At 38.0% G+C, this 25,848-nt stretch overlaps 1 protein-coding gene across 1 annotated transcript; it reads right to left on the bottom strand.

Annotated features, from left to right (window-relative positions):
- Positions 1-1,078: 1,078 nt before the first annotated feature.
- On the bottom strand, positions 1,079-21,016 carry LOC149815083 (uncharacterized). The gene is made up of 2 exons (XM_089988839.1): positions 20,214-21,016; positions 1,079-1,522 (listed from the first exon to the last, which is right to left on the bottom strand). Exons 1-2 carry the CDS (start codon positions 20,895-20,897, stop codon positions 1,244-1,246), a joined length of 963 nt encoding a protein of 320 aa, XP_089844965.1. The 5' UTR covers positions 20,898-21,016; the 3' UTR covers positions 1,079-1,243.
- Between the last annotated feature and the right edge of the window lie 4,832 nt (positions 21,017-25,848).

Here is a 25,848-nt window from a genome sequence, read left to right as displayed (position 1 = left end):
ATTTATTAGCATATAATCTTATTAATGGATTGTTGATTAAATTAATTTACATTTTTTTATTGGTGAATAATTAGGTCTAGAATACCAATCATAACAGGACCCCAGTTAAAACCCGAACCCGTTAATACCCAAACTGACCATACCCAGACCCGTTAACCTATATGGGTCTACTTTTTCAGCTATACCTAAACCCAAACCCAAAATCAAAACGAGTCTGTGAAAGACCTGACCTGGTACATGCCTGAACTCATTAACCCATACCAGTCCACAATTTCCAGCTGTACCCAAACTCAAACCCGAATTAGATTCAGACTAACTTTTAGACCCGATTCATCATCGGGGCTGATAAGACCCGAACCGAACCCAACCCAGCTACAGCCTTAAACACAACCTTAAGGTGCAGTTGGGAACCATTGTAGATCACATGATTCTAAACCCATTTCCAAATAAACAAACATTGTAGATTACATTCACGAGGTTTGATCTACAAAAACATTAAAAAAATGAAATAAAGAAAGGTGATTTCTAATAAATAGTTCACTACCTTTATTAGTACTAAATATTTTACCCCCATATATATAGAGAAAACTGAACATATTAGGCCCTTTTTTCTCGTTCTGCGCTGTTAGGTCCCATAATTTGAAGTGTTCTATGATAGGTCTAAACCGTTAGATGTGTTCAGCATGCTCAATTTAGTGGGAATCAGCCTTGGATCATGTCTTTCGATAAAAAAATGTATTTTTATGAGCCTAAAAAAATTGATGCCTTCATAGCCATTGATTTTTTATCACTGGAAAAACCTGAATACAGGTCGAATTTTGGTGATCCAAAAGCCGGTTCTCACTAAACAAATTACATCTACGGTGTTAGATGTGAGAAAAAATACCAAAACTATGATTTTTGAACGAAACTAAGGGGGCAAAATGAGCACATTACTATATATATATATATATAGCTAGGATCAACATATGATGCACATCATATATCATAGTATACGATCCTTTGCAAAATACTGCCTGTTTTATTTGCAAAACAGTGTCCGTGCATCTCCGAGTCTTTGAGGTGTAGACCAGACATGACCAAAATTTCAATAGATTGGGGCAGTAAAGTTCTGAAAAATGTTACTGACAATGGACAAGAGCCATCAAATAGGGCATATGCAAATGACATTAATTACAGAATAAACAAACCATAAGGCCAAGATTCAACAGATAAAGATTGCGGACAATGTGCATGAGTTGTTTTAACTGTTTTCCCGTGAATGAGCCCATTTTATTGTTGCCTTAGCCAAGGAATCCATTGGATCAACACATTTGTTCAGGAGTGGATCATCATGAGGCAAGATTCGTCGCAGATCGTCAGAAGCAAGAATAACAGTATTGACAGCCCTCAGCAGAAGGAACTGCAGTGCAATTCTCAAGAGGTTTCTAGCACCTTCCATGTCCTTCCTGTTCAGAGCGTCCATGGCAGGAATGACTGTGTGTTCCATGGTTGCTTTATCGGGCAACACTACTTCAAAGCCCTGTTCATGCAACGAGTTCTCAATTCATGTTTATAAAAGCTTTCACAATGTCGATTATTAAAGACTGAAAGGAAGACAATGAATTAAAATGTGACGTTTGTTGAAACACAAGACAGCAAAGACTATAACAGATCAACATTGAAGACTGCAAGGACCTTGACAGGAGAAAGGAATATAACTTCCATGATCACAACAGTCCCCATTTTCGGGAATAAAAATTATTAGAAGCAATTATGCAGGAGGCATAACTAACATAACTGTCCTCAAATTGTAGTCAGGCATGACATCATTCCTTGCAAGCTTCTTCCTATGTCATATACCAAAAAGCCAACTCCATCTTCCTGAAGAAAGTGGATAAGGCTAACAAGCAAGCCGGTGACATCGTATATAGACAGTTTGAAGCAATTTATTGTTGCATGGAAGGATGATGATATAAACATCAATACATTCTAAGGATAAATGAAAGACAATAAAATCAAAATTTGAGGAAGATATCAAATCAAAACCCACCTAATTCATAAGTGTTACAAACCCAGGTTGGCATATAGGACCATGAGATATTGAAATTATTAGAGGGTAAAAAGGAATATCTCCGTACTAGCACAACATAGCTTAGTATTGGTACTAACTGTGGTCAATTTCAAAAACTTTGTTTTTCAGAAACAAATCTGGTGCCTTTCCCAAAAACTTCTGAATATTCGATGCATTCTTGATTTATGCCAATCAGTTAGGTGTCATTTTGAAAGTTTTCCAATCAAAATAGAATGAGAAGCTTGCTCATTAGCATTCTGACTTCCATAGGAAGCAGGCAACTTTGCAGAAGAAATCAACATTAGCTGAAAAGATGGGTTATATGGCTAGAGTTTGAGGTTGTAAAGATGCTATGGACAAGCATTAAACATATTGATCAGCAGCCAAACAGGATACTGAAAATATTTACTGACTGTTGAGCATCATCGGACTTTCTATATTGTCATGACTCATGATGATACTATTGGAGATGCTGATGGCAGATCAATTTCACGTTAAGATAAACAAGGCATCAGACTTTGCAGCCAGCATTTACTATTGTGTGTCATGAAACTTTAGTTCTTTGATGTTATTCTGATTAGACAAGTTCAGAGGTCACCATCACCAATCTTTGTCTAATCCACATGGGGAATTAACACATACAAGATTACATTCAAATTTGCTATCAACGTACAAGAGGGACTGCAGTAAAAAGGAGATCTGAAAACAAATGGCAAGATCCAGTAAAATTTTATAAAAGCAACAAAAGTACTAGCATATAACCTTAAACAATATGCTGCATTAACAAGATAGCAAACTGTATTTTTATCAAAGCTAGCAAAAAATAAAACAAACAGTGTCATAGGAAACATCGGCTTCTTTCCATTAGATTAAAGTATGTCAGTACATGGTTGGGGCTCTCTGCAACTTGCGAAGGCCAAGAGTTTAGCTTTAAAATGGAACATTTGCAAAGAATCATTGAATAATAGTTGCTAATCAGAGAATATCTTCTATGTTATGAACACTTAACCGGTTTTATGTAGGGTGGATTACTAGCCATAGCTAGGGATGCACACGAGCCGAGCCTGGACTGTTCGAACTCGGCTCGATTCAAAATTACTTTGTCCAAGCTCGGTTCGAGCTTGTAAGGCATTGTCCGAACTCAGCTCGGTTCTGAGCTCGAGCCGAGCCGAGTTTCAACAAGATCATTAAAAAAAGAATTGCAGAGGGATTTGATCCCCCGACCTCTTAAAAGCTAACCAAGTGACCCACCATTAAGATAAAACACGTCCTTTGACTATTATTACTGAAAAAATTCTATACATACTCAAACTTCTCAGCAAACAAAGGCTCAAAAGACGAGTTTTGAACCCAACACGTTCTGAATAAAAACTAACGCCCTACCCATTAAAGTAACAATGCACTTCTGAATTTATTTGCAAAGATAATTATATATTGGGTTTGCAACAAACCGAGCCTTATCGGCCTTGACAGGTCATTCAAGGTCGGCTCGGTAGCTTGTTTGACCTTCATACACCGGTTCAAGCTCGACTCATTTACGAAGCGGACGAACCTGAGCCGAGCTTTAACCGAGTCGAGCTTGAGCCGACTCGGTTCGGTGTGCATCCCTAGCCATAGCCATGTTATACCGTACACTGGACCTGCATCCATGCCACATATGTGTAATTTAAGAGTGTCACTCAGATCATCCAATGATACTATGTTCAGATTAGTATGCATAATCTATCAGAGAGAAATCATATATTTCTGAAATTAGGGAGGATGATATAGTAATAGCTGTAGCATCATACAGTGACTAATCCTTCAAAAATTATACACTATGTTACCTAAACACTCCTAAAGTCCATTTCCAGCTGTCTCTGACACCGACACAAACACTTCTTAACATGGCTTGTATATGACAATTTTCAAACTTCAAAGTATCCAGCACTATTTGACATGCTAGACACCGTGTGTCATATAGTGAACAGTGACGATGACCTCTAGCACCAAATAGCTTTTTGAAATTCATTTTCTAAAAGAGTTTATCAATTTGATTTTACAAATTACATTTTTTTGTTATCATGCAATTTTTTTCACTTGCTTCTCTCTCTCTCTCTCTCTCACACACACACACATGTATCACTTCATGTCATGATAAAGAGGTTGCTCAATCCTTTGTTAAGAATTAACACTCACTTCATGTCATGATAAGGAAGTTGCTTAATCCTTTGTTAAGAATTAACACCATTGCTTCTCTCTCTCTCTCTCTCTCTCTCTCTCTTGCTACATATTTTTTCCCTCTCTGTTCTCTCCTTTTGATAATAAAATAAGGATCTCCAATCTTTTTCTTAAATATATGTGTTCACATATTTAGTTTCTAAAAGTTTGTGTCTGACACTTTGTACCCATATCCAATAGTGACACTCGTATAACCGTCCAGGTAACATAGCTGACTAGTATTAGTATTAGTGATACAAAGATATCATTACAACCATTATTCAAAAGAGGAGGTGAGGATAAGGACATGATGGATTCAGAAAGCAAGGTGTGAGATCTTAGTGGTAGCAAAGTGTAAAACTGATGAAATCGTGTTGAGTAGAATTCAATCACTTGGCTCAAATCATGCCAGGTTGGCAAGGAGGAGATGAATAGGAGGATGATCAGATGTTATTGAATACGGGGATTATGCTCGTGCCAAGTTTTGATGGTGACACCAAAGATGCATTTAGGGCATTATGTCCAATGGTGTTTGTCAAGCTTTCATCAGTCAAAAAGGCATTCATTCCATGTTATTCAGGGAACTAATGTGATAGGACTCTGGGAAAATCGCAAGTATAATCTTCAACCATGAGCCACCTGCCATGAAAAGCCAGAGATGAATATCAACGCTTGTTTGAACCACATGGAGGTTTGGGCAACATCTTTTCGACGAATAGCTGATGCCAATTTTCTTCGATGTTGAGAATATCCACTAATCCAGAAAAACAAGTATGAGAAGCTCATGATGTATTGCTCAGGTGGACTGCCACAGAATTGTGTTCCTAATGAGAGTATGCAGGATGCGGCCAAGGTGGTCAGAAACCACTAGAAGGCATGATAGATACAAGTGTTCTATTTGTAGAGCCAAACATCTTATGATTTTGTTAAGCAGATGACTTTAGAGGTTTGGGCAGCAATATGATCAAATCTGGCTGATGCAAAGGGATAAAACTGCTCAACTTGGGTTTGTTTAGACTTGAATGGATAGCTGAGAGCTATATATATAAACGCTGTCATGTTCTGCATAGTCACAACCATCATACTAACGGATGAGTGTGAAGGGGTCCTTTGGTGTTTTGGCCCACAGGGCATTCTATTCATTTGGCTGGTTCTGCACCAGATGGTATTGCTGTGAGATTTAGTGATTCACATGGGTCTTTGTAATATTCAGTTATGGCCCAGCATGTAAATATAATATTAGTGAAAGGGGAAAATGAGTAAAAATACCCCCATCATAATCTCTCTCTCTCTCTCTCTCTCTCTCTCTCTATATATATATATATATATATAAACTGAAATACCCATCAGGGGTATTTTGGTCATTTAAGCTGTAATAGGCGTCAGCCCATTAGGGGCTGACTACCTTTTGTTTATTTTATTTTGTGTACCTTTTGTTTAATTTTCTTTTTGTGAAATGATGGGGCAGCTCCAACTAGCTGTTGGAACTGCACCCAACGGTCACAAGCCCAACAGCTAGTTGGGCTGCTCCCTCGTGGCCCCTTACATTATAAATAGGCCTCTAAGGCCCTTGTAATTTTAAGTCTCCTTGAGAGTATTTTCTATGCAATAACAAGAATATTTTTGACCCTTGTGTGGGTGGTGTGACTTAATCAATCAAGTGTTCAAGTGTTTCTCTTGATGGAGTGTGTTCTTGCAAGTCCATAAGTGACATTTTTTTTGTATTTGATCCATTTTATTACATGGTATGAGAGCTTTGGTGCTCTTAAAGTATTATTTATTTGGATAATAAAAAGAGGAGGACCGTGAGCTTGGTGGAGCATCGAATTGTGGATCATTGCATCGAAAAGCGCACTATCAAAGAGATTCTCAACAAATCTTGTATTATTTTCCGTTCTCTCTCTCTCCTCTCCTTATTGTAAAACGTGGAGAATGAAAGAGAAATAATAGTCTCCATTCCTGTACGACTTAATGATACGAACTACGTGACGTGGGCATCTATAGTGAAGCACAAAATATGAGGAAATGGTCTATGAGGTTTGGTTGATGGTACCGAAAGAGAGCCTAAACTCATTCTTATCAAAATTGAGAATGGAAAAGAAGTAGCTCTTCAAGGAGAAGAGATGTCTAAAGCTGTCTTCGATTATGAAAAAAAATGAAAAGAGTGGAGGAGTGTGGACATTCACAAGTACTCTAGCTTAGCGAAATTTGATTTCGCTAGTGATGCATGAAAATATCTTAAAGATATGTATAAATAATGTGCAAAACAAAATAAGAACTATGACCCAAGGAGAGATGAGCATTAGAGAATATTACAATGCACTCTCTCTCCTTTTGGATGAATTGACTCTTCTAAAGTCAAAATGACATTATTCTCAAGATGTAGAACTCCGTGAAAAACAAATTAGAATGGAGCATTTCTATCAATTCGTTAATGGGTTTAGACCCGAATTTGAAGGGACCAAGTCGACTCTCCTTCGTAGAGGAGGTGTACCTACCATAGTTGAAACTCTTGAAGAGTTTAACTATGGAAGAAAATAGGTTGAAGAAACCATCCACCTCAAAGGATGAAGAATCTGTGCTTGCTATGTCAAAGCCTGAAAACCACACTAAGAGTTATAAACCTTCTCACTTTCTGAAAAATGAAAATGAAAATGAAAATGAAAATGAAAATGAAAATGAAAGAAATCCCAATGACTATGAAAGAAGTCAAAGCGATAAAAGAAGTGATCATGAATACAAAAAGGGTGGAAAAATCATATGTTACCATTGCTATGAACCGAGACACATCAAGCGATTTTGCTCCAAAAGAAGAAAAGAAGATCATAAAGATGGAAACATCCTTTGAAAAAAATAATATAAACGACTTCAAATGCATCGACTCATTGTCTTTGGTGCAACTAATAGAGGCACTACAACCAATGTTCAAAATTCAAGTTTCTTCCTTTTCGAGGATGGCCGTATCCACAAGTGGTGACCCTGATAAGACTTCTTGGATCCTTGACTCCGGTGCTTTTTTCCATATGACTCCAAATAAATCGATATTATCCGAATGTCATAATAACCTAAATAACTCTTATGTTTCAACCACTGATGAAACTTCCTTAAAAATTAAAAGTTTTGGGATTTTTCAAAAACAACAAACCTTTTACATACCAAATATTTGAGTAGTACCAAAATTGAATTTAAATCTTTTATCTGTTTTTTAAATTACGGATCATGGATGTAAAGTCTTGTTTTTGTATAATGATTGTTTAATACAGGATCTTCAGTCCGGAAAGCCGATTGGGCGAAGCCATAGAAGAGGAGATTTCTATGTTATGGACAATCTTGAGTTATTAAAACATACTTTTTGTAATTTTGGGGTAAAAAAAGATATAAAAAATTGACACAAAAGACTAGGATATCCTAGTGTGTCCAAATTACACTTGCTTTCATTTCCTACAAGTTATAAAGAAAGAATTTTTTATGAAAATTACATTTTTGGTAAAATGAATTCTTGACCCTTTGGGCCAAGACATTTTATATCTAAAAATCCATTTGAGTTAGTACATTCAGATGTATGAGGACCGACTCCGGTTGTATCCAAATGAGGTATATCTTATTATCTTGCGTTTGTGAATGATTATAGTAGACACTCTTGAATATTTTTTCTTAAACAAAAAATTGAAGTATTTGATTGTTTTAAAAAATTTCATTACTATACAAAGACTCAATTTAAAACCAATATTCAAATCTTTAGGAAGAGAATCTGTGATAAAAGAGCTTCAAAATTACCTTGACCTACATGAGATTATTCATAAAAAATCTTGTCTGTACACTCCTCAACAAAATGGCCTAGCCGAAAGGAAGCATAGACATATTGTTGAGACCACTAGAACACTTCTTATATCACGAAATATTTCAAACATATTTTGGGCCGAAGTCACCCTTATAGCAGTTTATTTGATAAATAAAATGCCTTCAAAAAACATTGAAAATATCTCTACAATTAAAAAATTATTTAAATCATCCCCCGATTATAAAAGGTTAAGAGTCTTTGGTTGTAAATGGAACGACAATCTTTTCCCACAAGCAATTCCTTGTGTTTTTTTATGCTATGCCGAAAATCAAAAGGTATATAGATATTATGACATTAAAAGAAAAAAATTATATGTTTCAAGAAATGTTACTTTTCTTAAAAACGAAAATGTGTTTGCTAAAGAAAAAATTCAAGAAAATTGTGATTATTCATTTCTTTTTTACCTTGTCAATGAACATGAAAGATGTGAAAACATTCATGATGTTCATGAGAGTGACAATAAGGACACTCATGATGTACACGAGAATGTGAATGAGGGTCTTGATAATATAAACCTATCTCATAGTGACATACAAACCTATACTCGACGTACCGAAGACCATCCACCATGTACTTTAAAAAGATATTCACAAAATCAAGATGTAGATTCTTTTAGCATTAGAAAATCCATGAGAATTTCAAAAGCTCCTAGTAGATTTGTATCTTATGATTCTTTTGACCTAGGTATAGATCATGTTTAATGGCCATACACTCATATATAGAACCAACATCCTACCACGATGCTAAAAATTATCAAGAATGGATTAAGGCGATGAATGATGAATTATAAGCCTTAGAAAAGGCAAAAACTTGAGAAATCCAAATATTACCTAAATAAAGAAAAATTATAGGATATAGATGTTAAAATATATGTATCAATACATATATATATATGTATGTATTTTTCCTAGAACACCATAATACCCGATAAGGGTATTATGGTCATTTCACACAGTACCCGACAGGGGTACTTGTTTTTTTCATCTTTTTTATTTTTATCAATTTTGTATTTATTTTATTTTTTCTTCTTTCTTTAAGCCACTTAAGAGGCCCCACCATTGAGTCGTTGTGGCCCCCAACGGTCACAAATTGTGACCGTTGGGGGCTCCCAACGACTCCATGGGAGCCCCCTTTTTGGCACACCTTTTGAGGCCATATGGCCTCCCTTCCTCTCCTTTTCTTCTTGTATAAATAGGGGTGAACCCCTTTGTAATTCTTATGATTGAGAGCTCTCTCTCTCTTTTCAATAAAGAGACTTCTATATTTTTGCCTATCTCAAGGCTTGTGTATGTGCTGTCCCTTTGTGGACTTGGCTATCGTCTCTTTTGTTTGTCCATTGTAGGACATTGCAAGTGCTTATAACACTCTTTGTATTTCCGCATATCTCATTACATGGTATCAGAGCCACTCGGTTCTTAGAGGAAGAAGCGTGGTACATATACTTTTCATCTATTGTCTCCCTTCTTCTCGCTTCTTGGTGGCATTATGGAAGCAAAAATCGGTCTATCCTTCAAACTCAATGAAAAGAATTACATGGTGTGGGCATTGGCAATGGAGAACAACCTCAGAGGCAAGAAACTTTGGGGGTATGTTATGGGTTCTATTCCGGAACCTAAATTGGAACTCACAAAGATCGAAGGTGGACTAGAAAAGGCTCTTGAGGGAGATGCTCGCCTCAAAGCCATTGAAAATCATCAAAAGAAAGTAGAAGATTGAGAAAGCAATCACGCAAAAATCCTTCCTTGGTTCATGAACAACGTCGAACTCAAGGTATGTGCTAATATAACTAAATTTCGTCGGGCCAATGAGGCTTGGTTTTTTATGAAGGGTATGTATACCCAAAAGGATCTTGCAAGAGCTTATTTTTTGCAAGAAAAATTTAGAACCACCAAACAAGGTGATTCAAGTATTCAAGACTACTATAGTGCTTTAAATCCACTATGGGATGAGTTGGCTCTTTTAGAACCAAAATGGGTTGCTATGGAAGATGTCGAACTAAGACAAAAGCAAATGGAACAAGATCGATTGTTTCAATTCTTATTTGAGCTACATCCCAAATTTGAGCAAGTGAGGTCATCACTTCTCCATAGATCCATCTTTCCCCTATAGAGGATGCTATTGCCGAGATCACCCAAGAAGAAATAAGGCTTGGGATGAGTAAAAATGTTGATGATGATTGTATGTCATCATTGCTATGAGCCGGGTCGCATTAAACCCGCTTGCCCAAAGCTCAATGGAACTTTCAAGCCTAATGTGGCCTCTCTTGAAGAATCTACCACCAAAGAAGATGAAGGTAAGAATGGTGATCTCAAAGAGACCCTGGTCAAATATTCATGGTTTTTCAACAAATCCTTAAAGCTACTTCCTCCACATCGGGTGCGGCCATTGCATCTACATCATCACCCAGTACGTACTCTTGGATCTTAGACTCTGGAGCATCTTTTCATATGACCCCTCATGAAAATGCTTTAATCGATGTTTGCACCAATTCAAAAGGCTTTTGTGTCTCTACGGCCGTTAGAACTTTTTTGAAAAATTCTAGCATTTGAACTCTAAATTCCAAAAATTCTCAAAATCTTTTTGTTCCAAAAGTTAGAGTTGTTCCAAAATTAAATTTAAATCTTTTTTCGGTCTCCCAAATTACCGACCATGGATGTGAAATACTTTTCTCATCTAATGGTTGCTTTGTGCAGGATCTCCGGTCCGGGAAGCGGATTGGGCAAAGTCATAGGAAGGGAGACCTTTACTATATGAATCATCTAAACCTTCCTACAAATCATTTTTGTTCTTATATCCAAGAGAAAAGTAGTGAAACTTGGCACAAAAGGCTTGGTCATCCAAGCTATTCAAAAATGTATCTTTTTCCATTTGGAAACAAATTTTTATAAGGAAAAAGACATTAATTGCAAAGATTGTATTTTTGGAAAAATGAAGGCTATTTCTTTTCCAACTAGAACATTTCTTTCTTCAAGACCCTTTGAATTGATGCACTCGGATGTTTGGGGTCCATATCCAGTCATGTCTAAAGGGGGTTACTCTTACTATGTCACTTTCATCGATGACTTTACTCGATATGTTTAGATTTATTTCCTTAGTCATAAATCAGAAGTGTTTTCCTTTTTCAAAGAATTTCATATAAAAATTCAAAACCAATTTCAAAGTAATATATCTACTTTGAGAACCGATTCAGGTGGTGAATACTTGTCTAATGAATTCCAAAATTATTTAACACAGAATGGAAATTGTCATAAATAATCATGCCCTAAGACTCCACAACAAAACGAACTAGCGGAAAGAAAGCATAGGCATTATAGAAACCGCTAGAACATTGTTTGTCTCTAGAAGTATTCCAAAAATTTTCTGGGCCAAAGTCGTCCTAACCTCAACATGCCTAATAAATAGAACGCCTTCCTCAAAATTAAAGAATGTCTTTCCTTATGAAAAACTTTTTAAATTCTCACCCGATTTCAATCGCCTTCGCATCTTTGGTTGTAAATGCTTTGTTCTCTTGCATAAGAAAAATAAGTTGTCTCCAAAGGCAATTGAATGTGTTTTTCTAGGTTACAGGGAAAATAAAAAAGGTTATAGGTGTTTTGATTTAAAAAATGACAAGCTTTATGTTTCAAAAGATGTAACTTTTTTAGAAGATGAGAATGATTTTGAAAAAATAGAATCATCACATGAAATTGATTATATGTTTTTACATGATCTTATTGATGACATAAATGATGATTTTATGAATCATCTTGAAAATATAGAGGACACTTGTGAAGTGTCCAATTTTGATATGTCACCACCAAGTAATGGTACTAACAATGTAAATATTAATGTTTACACCCGAAGAGATCAAGAAAGGCCTATTAGTGCCCTAGAAAAATTCTCTCAAATTTCTGAATCTTCAGAAGAGCCCCCCATTAGGCGCTCTTCTAGAGAATCAATACCACCCAATAGATCCTATGAGTCTTTAGCACCCAATTATTGGGCATGTTTAATAACTTTACATTCATATTATGAACTCACTCATTATAATCAAGCTAAGACTCTACCACATTGGGTTGAAGCAATGAAAATAGAATTAGATGCGCTAAAAAGGCTAATACTTGAGAAATAGTTAAACTCCCTCCGCATAAAAAACCTATTGGATGTCACTGGGTCTTTAAAGTTAAAACTAAAAGCAATGGTTTCCTAGAAAGATATAAAACCAGGTTAGTAGCAAAGGGATATTCACAAGAATATAGAATTGACTATGAGAAAACATTCGCTCCTGTAGCCCAAATGACTAGTTTCAAAACTCCAATAGCTGTCACATCAACCAAAAAACGACCTATATATCAACTCGATGTGAAAAATGCATTTCTAAATGAAAATTTAAATGAAGTATATATGGATCCACCACCCAGAATTAATATTAGACAAGGTCAAACCCTTAAGCTTTTAAAAGCTTTGTATGGTCTTAAACAAGCCCCCAAGGCTTGGTATGATCGTTTTAGTGATATCATGGTTAAATTATGATTTCATTCCTGTTATACTGACACTGCTCTCTTTGTTAAAAGTGCGGATACTAGTATTGTTATCTTATTATTTTATGTTAATGACATGATTATCACTTGGAATGATCAAAATAATATTGTCGATGTTAAAACCATGTTAAAAAAAACATTTGACATGTCTGATTTAGGCTTTCTTAGATATTTTTTTGGCATTGAAGTCACATATTCTTTTCGAGGATATATTTTGTCACAGATGAAGCTTGCTGCAGATATATGTACTAAGTCTGGCATTTCAGATGATAAAAAGGTAGAGACTCTAGAGGTCATTAATGCCAAATTAAGGTTGGAGGACAGGGTTCTTCTAGAAGATCTCACACCCTATAGACAGCTCATTGGATCTCTCACTTACCTAACCATCACCAGACCAGACATCGCTCATGTGGTTCACTCTGCAAGTCAATTTCAGCATGCTTCTACAATTGTGCATATAAGCGTCGTGCTCCGGATCATCCGATACATCAAAAACACCATAAATAAAGGGCTATTTCTATCCTCATCTTCTTCCTTAAATCTTCTTGCTTATACCGATGCAGATTGGGAGGTAACCTTAATGATAGAATCTCAACTACCGTTTTTTGTGTCTTTTTAAGTGATTCCTTAATTGCCTGGAGATGCAAGAAGCAACAGAAAGTCTCGCTCTCTTCTACTGAAGCTGAATACCGGGCTATGGCAACCACAACAATGAAATTAGTTTGGCTTCGCAGTCTTCTCAAAGACATGGGGGTTGATATTGCTGGAGCTTCAAAGTTATGCTGTGACAAAAAGAGTGCCATCTATATTACAAGCAATCACACTTTCCATGAGCGCACAAAACATATCGAGATGGACTGTCATTATGTTCAGGATGAATATTTACGAAGAACAATTACTCTTCCATATGTCACTTCAGAATATCAGTTGGCAGACTTCTTCACTAAAGCCCTTCCTACTCCTCGCTTCATGTTTCTCCTTGGCAAACTTTCGGTCATCTCCCAGTAAAGTTTGAGGGGGGTGTTAAAATATATGTATCAATACATATATATATATATATATATATATATATATATATATATATGTATTTTTCCTAGAACACCATAATACCCGATAGAGATATTATGGTCATTTCACATAGTACCCGATAGGGGTACTTGTTTTTTTCCTCTTTTTTATTTTTATCATTTTTGTATTTATTTTATTTTTTCTTCTTTTTTTTCTTCTTTCTTTAAGCCACTTAAGGGGCCCCACCATTGAGTCGTTGGGGGCTCCCAACGACTCCATGGGAGCCCCCTTTTTGGCACACCTTTTGAGGCCATGTGGCCTCCCTTCCTCTCCTTTTCTTTTTGTATAAATAGGGGTGAACCCCTTTGTAATTCTTATGCTTGAGAGCTCTCTCTCTTTTCAATAAAGAGACTTCTATATTTTTGCATATCTCAAGGCTTATGTATGTGTTGTCCCTCTGTGGACTTGGCTATCGTCTCTTTTGTTTGTTCATTGTAGGACATTGCAAGTGCTTATAGCACTCTTTGTATTTTCGCATATCTCATTACAATAGATGGGTCTACAAGATAAAAACTAAATGGAACGAGACATTAGAAAGATACAAAGCTAGGCTAGTAGCCAAGGGATACAGTCAAGAACATGAGATAGACTATGACGAGACATTTGCTTCAGTCGCTCGAATGACCACTGTTAGAATCCTTATTTTATAACATCAGTTAAAAAATGGCCAATCTTTTAAATGAATGTAAAAAATGCCTTTTTGAATGGTAATCTTAATGAAAAAGTTTGCATGGATCCTCCACCAGGTTTAAGTTTAGCACATGGAAAAATCTTTCGGTTACGAAAAGTTTTGTATGATTTAAAACAAGCTCTCAAAGCTTAGTATGATAGGTTCAGTAGTGTGATTTCACGACTTCATTTTAAATCTTGTTATACTGACACTGCATTGTTTGTTAAGTCTTCTAATACAAGAATGATAATATTACTTCTTTACGTAGATGATATGATTATCACAGGAGGTGACAAGCAGGGAGTTAATCATATCAAAGATGTGCTCAAAGACAACTTTGATATGACAGATCTTGTTTTTTTACGATACTTTCTTGGAATAAAAGTGGCTTACTCATCTCATGGTTATTTTTTGTCGCAAACTAAGTATGCAACATAGATTATAGAATGATCAGGACTCTGAGATGAAAAACGAGTTGATATTCCATAGGTCATAAATGCAAACATCTATGTCACAGGGTGCTGCACCCGCGTCGACGTGACGTGATGCGATGCGATTGCAGCACCGAGTGCGGTCAACTCGACCCTGGGTGCGGTCAACGCACCCAGGGTCATTTTGGTCCAATTTTCAATCTTTAAAAAAAATTGCCAAGAATTTTTTTTTGCCCTATATGTCACAGGGATTATCCAACTAGGTGTTGCACCCGTGTCGCACCCTCACTCGATGCGGTCAACGCACTCAGGGTCATTTATGTCCAACTTTTGGACTTTATATATATATATATATATATATATATATATATATATATATATATATATATATATAATTTTTTATATTTTTGCTACAGCCCCGCACCCAGACTCTTTTTAAAGTGCCGCATCCCCGCACCCGCACCCATGTGACATAGGCGAACATGAAGAAAGATGATGGAGAACCTCTGAAGGATCCAACTCCATATTGACAAATGATTGGAGCTTTGTCTTATCTCTCTATTATTCGTCCTGATATTTTTCATGTTATTCATTATGTTATTTAATTTCAGCATGCTCTCACTACAGTGCATATGAGTGCTGTAATGAGAATTATTAGACATGTTAAAAATTTTATCAATTATGGATTATTTTTATCTTCTTCCTCGTTAGAATTTATTGCATATTCTGATTATGACCGAAGGGGATGTGAATGATAGACGCTCAACCACTGGTTCCTGTATTTTTGTAGATGATTCTCTAATTTTATGGTGATGCAAGAAGCAACAGAAGGTGTTTCTCTTTTCCACTGAAGCAGAGTATTGTGCCATAACAACAACTACGTCTGAGTTAGTATGGTTGAGACAGTTACTAGAGAATTTGAGAGTTCACGTTACAAAACTCTCAAGATTATATTGTGACAACAAGAACGTTGTATACATTGCAAGTAATCATACATTCCATGAGAGGACAAAATATATTGAAATAGATTGTCACTACGTTTGTGAAGAATTCCTGAGGAAGACCATCACATTGCCTTACATTCCATCTGAGTATCAACTAGCAGATTTCTTCACGAGTTTGAGGGTGTCATGGTATTAGAGCAGGATACCGGTAAATCCATAATTCTTTTTAAAATCATCAGCTTCTTCTTTTGTCATAATTTCTTATTCTTTTCTCTTTCTTTAATTTTCCTGCATCTTACTATTTTATTAGTCCTTTCTTAAATCACTTCTTCACATTATTTCAACTCATCTACTCTTTAACAGTCAAGAAACCATTTAGACAGATCTGATCCATCTTCTATTGAGACAAACCAATAAGCTTTTTCTATTGTTGATGTCAGCCGTTGTGAGCTCCGCTCATGTTCAGATAGTAAAATAGGCTCATTGAAACAAATTATAATGGCCAAGACAGAAAGATCTGGTTCAACAAATAAACAGCTGATGTCAGCTAATTGATTTTAATTCCTTAAAGCACATAAACTAACAATTCTAAAAACTTGATTTTACATATAAATTAGATTTACCATGATTTAATCATTGAAACAAATTATAATGGCCATATAAAGCTCGGCGCATGTTCAGCTCGTAAAGTAGGCTCGGCAAGCCGAACATGAACAATAGGTACTCAGCTCGGCTCGACTCGTATGAGCTCGTCAAGCAATACAAAATATATTTTAGATCTATTTTACATCACAGTATATGTAGAGTATATGATTGAACTATTTAGTTTGCAAAAGCATAGGTTTAGTGGTAAAATCTTATTACTTCTAGCTATGAAACAATGCATTTTTTACAAACCTATTTCTTTCAGCTCTACAAAAATGCTTTGTTCTTTTTCTTTTTTGTAAACAAGCCAGCTTGAACTAGGGTTGTTTAACTTGGGGTCATTATGAGCTCAAACTTTGTTTGGCTCGCCATAACAACGAACCAAGCTTGAACACTTCAAGCTCAGCTCATTCGGTTTGTTTACCAGCCCTAACAGAAACTCATTTATGACAATAGTATTAAGAATGTACATTGTTTACAGATCTGGGTCTGGACCTTTTATGTAACCTGTAACAATATTTGATGTTATCGGGTCTGGGCTAATGTAAGACCCAATCCAACTTGTAACGTGTATATATATTGTGAAATATAGGGCACAATACACAATAGGTATCGCACCTCTCACTGCACCCTTCTTTTCTCTCAACTTTCTTTCTCTTCTGCAGTGGTTGAACGCTGGAGCGTGATCTCTTACAAATAGTTTATGAAGTATCATCTGTGTGGGGGTTGACTTTCAAAATGAAATCTGATTAACTGAATTGAATCTTATCCAATGGTCCAAGATGACATCATAGATGCTCCATGTAGAGTTGGTTGCATATTCTCTCTCTCAAAACCGTATCATCCACTTATCGGAAAAAAAGATACCAAAAGGGCTCCATGTAGAGTTGGTTGCATATTCAGCACAAGATATATACAGATGGGAACCTCCCACAAAACAATAGAATAAACTGTTAAAGATAAGGATCAAGATCAACAAGATCAAGATCACCAAGTCCAACGTGTTGATCCAAAGAAGAAAAGTCAGCAGACATTGGTCTCTCCAATAGAGGTGACGTCTCAGCCAAATTGTGATCAAGTCCGACAAAATTTGGACTCTCCAATGAAGGTGACTTCTCTGCAGAATTCGGATTCTCCAATCAAGGTGATGGGCTGTAGCAAGACACTTCAGAAAATGGATAACAAAGAATCCCTAACATGTACAAGTTCAATTAGGTGTAAACAACCTTTGATGAGGCTTATCCTTTACTAGGGGACGTCCCCCAAGCCTTGTACACTAGTATAAATAAAGGTCACCTCTACACTTTGAGATGTGAGTTTGAGAGGTTTCTTCGTGGACGTAGGTGGATCTCACCGAACCACGTTAAATACTTGTGTTTGTTGTGAGCCTTTTCTTTTTTGTGTGATCTCTATTGAGCTTCTTTTAGCTTTTTTATGGTATCAAAGTTAGTGTGTGTGAACCGCTCGTTTATCTCCTGAATCGTGGTTTGTTGAAACCAAATTGGCGTCTCCAGCATCTTCCTCTGGTTCACAGATAAGTTCTGTTTCTTTGCCTGCTTTACCTGCTCCAGCAAGTCTTCAGCACTTTCTGAGCACCAAATTAACAACGGATAATTTTCTGTTGTGGGAATCTCAATTTACTCATTTATTACTGTTTTATGACCTCTATGGTTTTATTGATGGATCCAAAAAGTGTCCAGGCAAATACATTTTGTTCAGTGATGAAAAGATTCAAATTGTTAATCTTGATTTTTTAACCTAGTTGAGACATGAGCAGCTTCTCCTTCACTGAATTATCTCTTCTCTATCAGAACCTGTGCATGCCCAAGTCATGGGCCTTAGATCATCTTTTGATAGTGAAACTCTCTTAAAAACTCATATGTTGCACAGTCTCGTTCTAAGATTTTGCAGTTAAAAGAGCAGTTGTATAATCTAAAGAAAGGATCCAAGTCAATAAATGAGTATTTTCATAGAACCAAAATGCTTTCCCACTAGTTGGATATTGCTTCACGACCTGTAAGCGGAGAAGATATGGTACTGCACTTGTTAAGAGGTCTCCCACAGGAATATGCTTCCTTTAAAACGTCCATATCTACTCAAAAAGAACCGGTCACCATTGATGAGCTTCACAGCCTCTAGCTGGTTGAAGAGGTACAGTCTCTTAGTGTCGATCATGATGATGAAATCTTTGGCTCTTCTGCCAACTTTGCCCAACATCAGAATCAGACATCTAATGATCAGAATAGATCCTTCAAGACAATTGAAAATTTGTTTGATAAAAAAATCAAATCTCTACAAACCGATGGAGGTAACTCCTTTTTTAAGGAATATGGGATTACACACAGGGTCTCATGTCCACACACACACACGAATAAAATGGGACTGCTGAAAGAAAACATCGTCATATTGTTGATACAGGATTAAGCTTGATGAGTCAAGCAGCTCTACCAATTAAATTCTGGTCTTATGCCTTTGCTACAGCCATGTTTTTAATAAATTGATTGCCTTCTCCTATCATTAAAAACAAGTCCCCCTTTGAAGTTTTATTTAAACAAAAGCTTGATTACAAAATTTTAACGGTGTTTGGATATGCATGTTTTTCGTGTCTTAGACCATATCGGACCCATAAATTGGACTTCAAAACGGAAAAACATGCTTGCTTGGGTTACAGTAATAGTCACCAAGGTTACCAATGTCTTAACGTATCTATCAAAAAAGTTCTTATCTCTAGACATGTTATTTTCGATGAACAACAATTCCCTTTTCAGACACCTGTGCCTAAACCTAATTTATCCACAACCACCATGCCTCCTCCATTCATTGTTAGCCCGATACCCTCCCTTGCGACTGCGTCTAACCCACCTGCGCATGTATCAATCCCACTTGACCCTGCATCTCTTGTATCTCAATCTCATGAATCCATTCAGTCTCTTGAGTCCTTGTCATCACCAATTTCTCCTAATATTGTGCCTTCTCCAGATCCGTCTAGTGTGGCTCCCCCATTGTGAGCTCACACTCCCTCACGTGATCAGGTTGCTGACATTCTTACCAAACCTCTTCCAGAGGATCGGTTCTCCCTTCTTCAGTCCAAACTCAATGTTTTCCCTGGCCCATTGAGTTTGAGGGGGGATGCTAAAGATAAGGATCAAGATCAACAAGATCAAGATCAATGTGACCAGGATCACCAAGTGCAATGTGTTGATCCAAAGAAGAAAAGTCAGCAGACGTTGGTCTCTCCAACAGAGGTGACGTCTCAGCCAAATTGTGATCAAGTCCGACAGAATTTGGACTCTCCAATGAAGGTGACTTCTCTGCAGAATTCGGATTCTCCAATCAAGGTGATTGGCTGTAGCAAGACACTTCAGAAAATGGATAACAAAGAATCCCTAACATGTACAAGTTCAATTAGGTGTAAACAACCTCTTGATGAGGCTTATCCTTTACATAATAGGGGACGCCCCCCATGCCTTGTACACTAGTATAAATAAAGGTCACCTCTACACTTTGAGATGTGAGTGAGAGGTTTCTACGTGGACGTAGGTGGATCTCACAGAACCACGTTAAATACTTGTATTTGCTGTGAGCCTTTTCTTTTTTGTGTGATCTCTATTGAGCTTCTTTTAGCTCTTTTATAAACAAGAGAACTACCTATATCATATGCATACAGCCAATTATTTTTCAGGGGCAGAAGGAGCAAATCAAGCAGAAATCATCACAAAAACATAGATAACAGCGCCCACTTTGGATGGTACCATAAAACATTGAACATGGAAAATCAACCAGAATCACACCAGAATTTGAACAAATAAACAAAAGGAGAGCTCATATGGATGAAGAGAAACCTGGTTCTGGAGTTTCTCCTGATAGATCTCAGCCTTCAGTGTAGCTTCAGTTGCAAGGATTCCAATTTTGCAATTGCTCCCGGCTTCAATAGGCTTTAAATCGGCCTCCTTGAGCTCCGCTGCCATGCACTCTCCCACATGAAACAGAGGAACACAGCACCCCTCAGAAATCTTCTCATACCACAAGTTCGAAATATGGAAGGGCGTAACGATGCAACGAGCACCGGATCGTTCGAGAAATTCGCGCTTTCGGAGTAAATTCTCCAAAACCACTTCGTACTCCGGAAAAAAACAAGACTTCCCAAAATTCCTCTCGCAGGAAGAAAGCTCCTTGTTCAACCCCGGATCGTTACACACAATGAAAGGAAGACTCTCCCGCCCCTCTCTCGAACTCAAATCGATGAGCTTCTTCAAGAAATTCAGCGTAGACGCGGCGGACACGCCGCCAATGATTCCGACGGCATTCGACTGACCAAGTACAGAAAGGGAAGCAACGCTACTGCTTGTTGGTAGAGGGAAGCCCTCTGATTCTGTCACCTTACCATCCTCATCTCTCTGAAGCACAATGGAATATTTTATAGCAAAAAGGGGTTTTGGGTATTTGAGTTTCAAGTGAATTCCCTCTCTTTTCACAACACCAACAAAATTTGATGAGCAATTGAGGGTGTAAGAGTGCATCTTCATGCTTGGATGAAAAGCACAAAAACCTAAAGCCCACCCCTAAAAACTCAAAAACCTTTCATGGGCACTCCATAAATCTGATGAAAAGTCAGTGTAAAAGCTAAGAACGCAATCGCATCAAGGTTCTGCAGCATCATGTAAAGAAAAACCTAAAGAAAGGAACAAAAACATCGTAATCATAGAAATATGTGGGGACTTTTTAAGCCATTGGAAATTTGGAGATGTGAAGCAATCAAGACAGATTGGAAGCACCAATATGGTAACATTGATGGCTCACCAGAAGCAGAATTCAATGCATCACTGCTTCAGTAGTATGAGTAAACATAGGCACAAGGTGGGGTGAAAGGAGGGGAGGTGAGTGACCACAGAGAAATGCAAACCATTTTTATGCATCTGCTCTGGCTCTCTGACACTGGCGTCGGCTGACGGACTGAGACAAATAAGATGATAAGGACTCGTAGGGAAATGCTAGTCGGATTTGGCAATAGTTTGTCGTTTTTTTCTTCTTTTTTACTGTGAGAACCCATGCATTCCACTTCATTATAGCTACCTAGCTAGCCAGATAGCTATATAAAGAAGACAGGGTACGACGCGAGTAGCTGACACTAGTTCGATACGCAAGTTCAGTTTTTTTTTGCAAAGTAAAACACGAGAGCATGGGTTTTTAAAGATTTATATAATCAGTAAAAGCTATTTTTTGATATTTTAATATTTCAAAATGTTTTTTAAATATATTATTATTAAAAATATAAAATCTTTTTAAATAATATTCATGCGTGTCAATGTCCATGTCCACGGCTCCCTGCTGGTGCTCTGTTACAAAAACACGAAGCCAAAATGGCGTGTCCTTGTCACAAACCAGGCTAACAGCAAATTACATAATGCTTTTTTTTTTAAAGGCAAGCTGACGTTAAACGGGTCAGGTTTACCCGGATCCGACCCATACCAAACTCTACAGGGTCCGAGAATGGTGATAAATAAGAAGACCCGATTAAAACTCAGGACCTGAAAGTCCGATTAATACATGGATCCGAATATAGTTTGTAAAATTTTATATAAGACTCGGGCCTGACCGAGTTCCGATTAAGACCCACAAATTTTTAATATAAAAATGATAAAAAATAGTATTTTACCGGTTTGGCTCATTTAGTTCTTATAGGGTCAGGGTATAGTTTCTCTTATGATGAGTTCGATTAGACCTGGGTCCGGACCCCGATATCATACCCAAAAATCAGGGCCAAGTCAGGAACCTGGGTCCAAACCAAACCTTACACGGTGACACCCTAGGTTAGGCAGACCCTACCAGTTATACATCGATACCTTAGGATTTGAACTTGCAACGTCCCAACACAAGGTGACGTGCACTGTCCAGACAAGCGGAGTCCTTTTGGTAGTAAAGTACATAAGTTACAAATTGGATGGGTCCAATGTTTTGTCTCATAGAGGCATTATTTTATTTATTTATTTATCTTTTTTGAGAAATACAATGGAGATGATGCCACATAAGACATTGTTGAGCATTACATTTAAATTGCTAAACACGTGACCAGCTAAATTTTGGATTCCAATGTAAAAATTTGAAACCGGATCCAATGTTAGTTAAATTTGAGTAAGTGGTGATTGGCTAAATTTGAGTAAATGGTGATTGGTCAGTAAAATTAGGGGTGTCAACGGGTCGGTTTTACCCAGACCAAACTCTACAGGGTCCGAGTATGGTGACAAATAAGAAGATCCGATTAAGACCTGGGTCTGGACTCAAAAGTCCGATTAATACATGGACCCGGGTATAGTTTGTGAAATTTTATACCAGACCCGGGCCCGACCCGAGTTCCGATTAAGACCCGCAAATTTTCAATGTAAAAATGATAAAAAAATATTATTTACCGGGTCTGGTTCATGTAGTTCTTATCGGGTCCGAGTATGGCTTCTCTTATAATAGACCCAATTAGACTTGAGTCTGGACCCGATACCATACCCAAAAATCTGATCCAAGTATGGTTTTACCAGAGTCCAAACCAAACCCGACCCGTTGACAACCCTAAGTCAAATAACCAAAACCAGAACCGGATCCATTGACATCTGATGGAGTTGTGTTGTCTTTTGTTTCCAAGCATTGAGCAGAATTCATTGTGCTCTCGAATTTGTGGGATAGGATTCTTGTAGCACTGTTTTAAGGATTATCAATAGAGGAGGATAAGTTCATGGGTGGCTCCACCAGGATAAGACTATCAGGGTCACATTGGATGCCATTCATAGACCCAATCCGGATCCAAATATACCCGAGGATATCTGTTTTGATTTAATGAGATTTTGGTATATGTCATTAGGAGCTGACAATGTGGATCTGATCCGATTTGGACCCTGGTTGGAGCACCAACATATTTGTAACTCTACTCATAGTTACCAAGAAGCAAAATGGATAGGGAGGGAAGAGATGCAGGAAGTAAAGCAGGAAGCGAGTTCTAAAAAGTAGTATGAAGCGTGAAACAGGATTCATTCTAGAAGCGATTGTGGAGACGCATGAAAAACAAAAAAGAAAGCATGAAGGAAACGACGGGGACTGAGTGGGAAGCGAGGGAGAAGATGATAATGATAATAATAATAATAATAATAATAACATGAATCCTAAAAAAAATAGAGGGATTGGGAAGCCAAAGGAAAATGAGTAGAAAATGAAAAAGATACTAAAGAAAAGAGAGTGGAAAGCACACTTTCCCAAGATGAGAAAAGAGGTTTCCCTACTAGCTATTCCCCACGGTGCTTCCTGCTTCCAAAGCGCGATGATGGAGAAGCACGCTTTCCGGGTGCTTTTGGTAACTATCAAGGTTAACCCAATTGTGAAAAAAAACACACTAAACTCAGCGAAATCCAAATCACAATTCAAATTGGATTTGGAAGGTGTTTCAATGTGATACTGACCTTACCTGGTTGGGATGTCATGAACTAGATTAGGTTTTGAAAAGTAAGACAAAGTTCTGAATTGTACAATTTAGACAGGACCTTCTGCACATCCTGCCTCAGTTGCAGGCTCTCGAGCTCATCCAGTTTGAGTGGGTCAATGTGTTGGCAAATTCTTGAAGCCCACACTTTGTGGACGTTCCTGTTACAGGCTGAGAGCGTGTCACATTTATCCTGTATCAGTTTGAGTGGGTCAATGGGTCGGCGGGTCGGGTAAACGGGTTGGCGGGCAGGTATGAGTAAACGGGTTGACCCGCCCGCCTAACCCGTTTATTAAACGGGTCAGCCAGGTTGGCGGGTTGGCATACCCCTAACACGAATCTGACCCGTTTAATAAACAGGTTAGGCGGGTCGACCCGTTTACGACACGAACCGTTTAAGCCAAACCCGAACCCGGCTAAGAAGCGGGTTGGCCGGTCGTCTCAGATTTTGCTACCCCTAAGAACCGTCGCTGAGAACCGGGCCACTTGATCAACCCGCCTCCCAGCGAACCAAATCCCCGGTGGGGGCCACGACTCCTCTGCCTTAGGTGACAAACCCTCGAAAGCCACCGACACACCTAACGTACCCTCTGTTGAAAGCAGAACATTTGATGAGCCCGAAGCAAAACTTGACCGTTGGTATACATCATGAAAAAGTCATGACATGATTCATGAATGGTTGTCTAGGAACCATAAAAAAAAAACCATGTATGAAATTTGACACTGGGATAGTCGTTATGTCTATACAGAATAATGAGCTGCATAGTGCGAGTGGCGGAGCCAGAAGTTTTTCGTTGGGTGGGCAGACTTCGGGTCTCAGGGACAATGCCATAAGTTCCCGGCGATGACTCCATCGTAGGTGAGCTTGCCGAAGGTGGGTCTGTCCGGGTCCTCGGCGGAAGGGAGGGCTGCCCTCTTCGAAGATGGGTGGTCATTGATCTCCATGACGAGGGGCTGACCACCAACGTCGGGAGCCGATCTCTTCCGCTTGTTGCTGTTCTGGTCTCCCAGCCCTTCATCTAAATGCCGAAAATTGATGGTGCAGGCCATCGGTTTTAGAGAGAGAGATGGTTGTCTTCTCCTGTTCTATTTCGGCCTTGGCGAGGGAGAGAGAGTGAAAGAGAGAGTCTAAGGCTGCATACAGGTTGGACTACAGTCCAGACCCGTGTGAATTTAGGTCCGAATCAATTCAGTTATGGGCTAAACAAAGACTCTTTTAAGCTAATGTATGTAAAAATGTAAGGTAAAGTAACAATTATTGGATAATGTGAAAAAAACTATTACTGATATTATACCTGACACTTGTTCGAATTTTTTTTTTCGGTTTCTAATTTTGGGGTGGGCGACCGCCCACCCCTAGCTCCGCCACTGGCGTAGGCCACATGTTCTTATCTCAAGGCAATTTTATAATGTGCCCCTAAGATGTAATGTTGCCTCATTCAGTGACAAGCTGATTCCTGTGCCAAGCTCAAAGCCCAGGTTCGAATCCCTCTGCCACATAGGGCTTAAGAGATATCTGGGGAGGGGTCTGCCTAGCCCCAAGCTTGCCTATCAACAAAAAAATGTTGCCTCATTTTAGAAATAAGCTGCTTTGCTCGCATGGGTTCCGTACACCTGGTTAGATAGGTCAGCTTAAGGAGTTCAAGTTGAAAATTGTCAAGAGATTGAAAGTTGTTTATGCCCACATTATTGCAAGGAAGGAAGCTTTTGTTACATTCTCACTCAAGGAAGCCTCTTTTCTTTCAAACAGACACTTTAGAGGGAAAGTGTTTTTCCATAAATTTTTTTGGGGGGAGGAGGTATGATCCGATTTTGATAAGAAACCTGAGTGTTTGCGTTTATTAATCAAAAAATGCAAAAATTACGTGCTTTCTAAAAAAACTCTACAATTTTCGAAAATCTACTCGTGAATGTTCTCTCAAATATGTGAATGTTGTACTGTATTTTGCGGTTCCCTTCCCCCCAAATACATGCTTTTGAAGCGGTATTAAAGGCTTTAATGATGTTTTTGAAGT

Source organism: Nuphar pumila, chromosome 15 (genome assembly GCF_984573655.1).
Source record: "Nuphar pumila chromosome 15, dmNupPumi1.hap1.1, whole genome shotgun sequence".
Lineage (NCBI taxonomy): Eukaryota > Viridiplantae > Streptophyta > Magnoliopsida > Nymphaeales > Nymphaeaceae > Nuphar > Nuphar pumila.
Note: the sequence above shows the minus strand (reverse complement) of the source record. Positions and strands in the feature narration are given on the sequence as shown.

Excerpts from the sequence above, each read along its gene's own strand:
- LOC149815083 (XM_089988839.1), bottom strand. The coding sequence starts at position 20,897 with ATGAAGATGCACTCTTACACCCTCAATTGCTCATCAAATTTTGTTGGT. Across the intron at positions 1,523-20,213 it reads AGGAGAAACTCCAGAACCAG|GGCTTTGAAGTAGTGTTGCC; the intron begins GTTTCTCTTCAT and ends TTGCATGAACAG.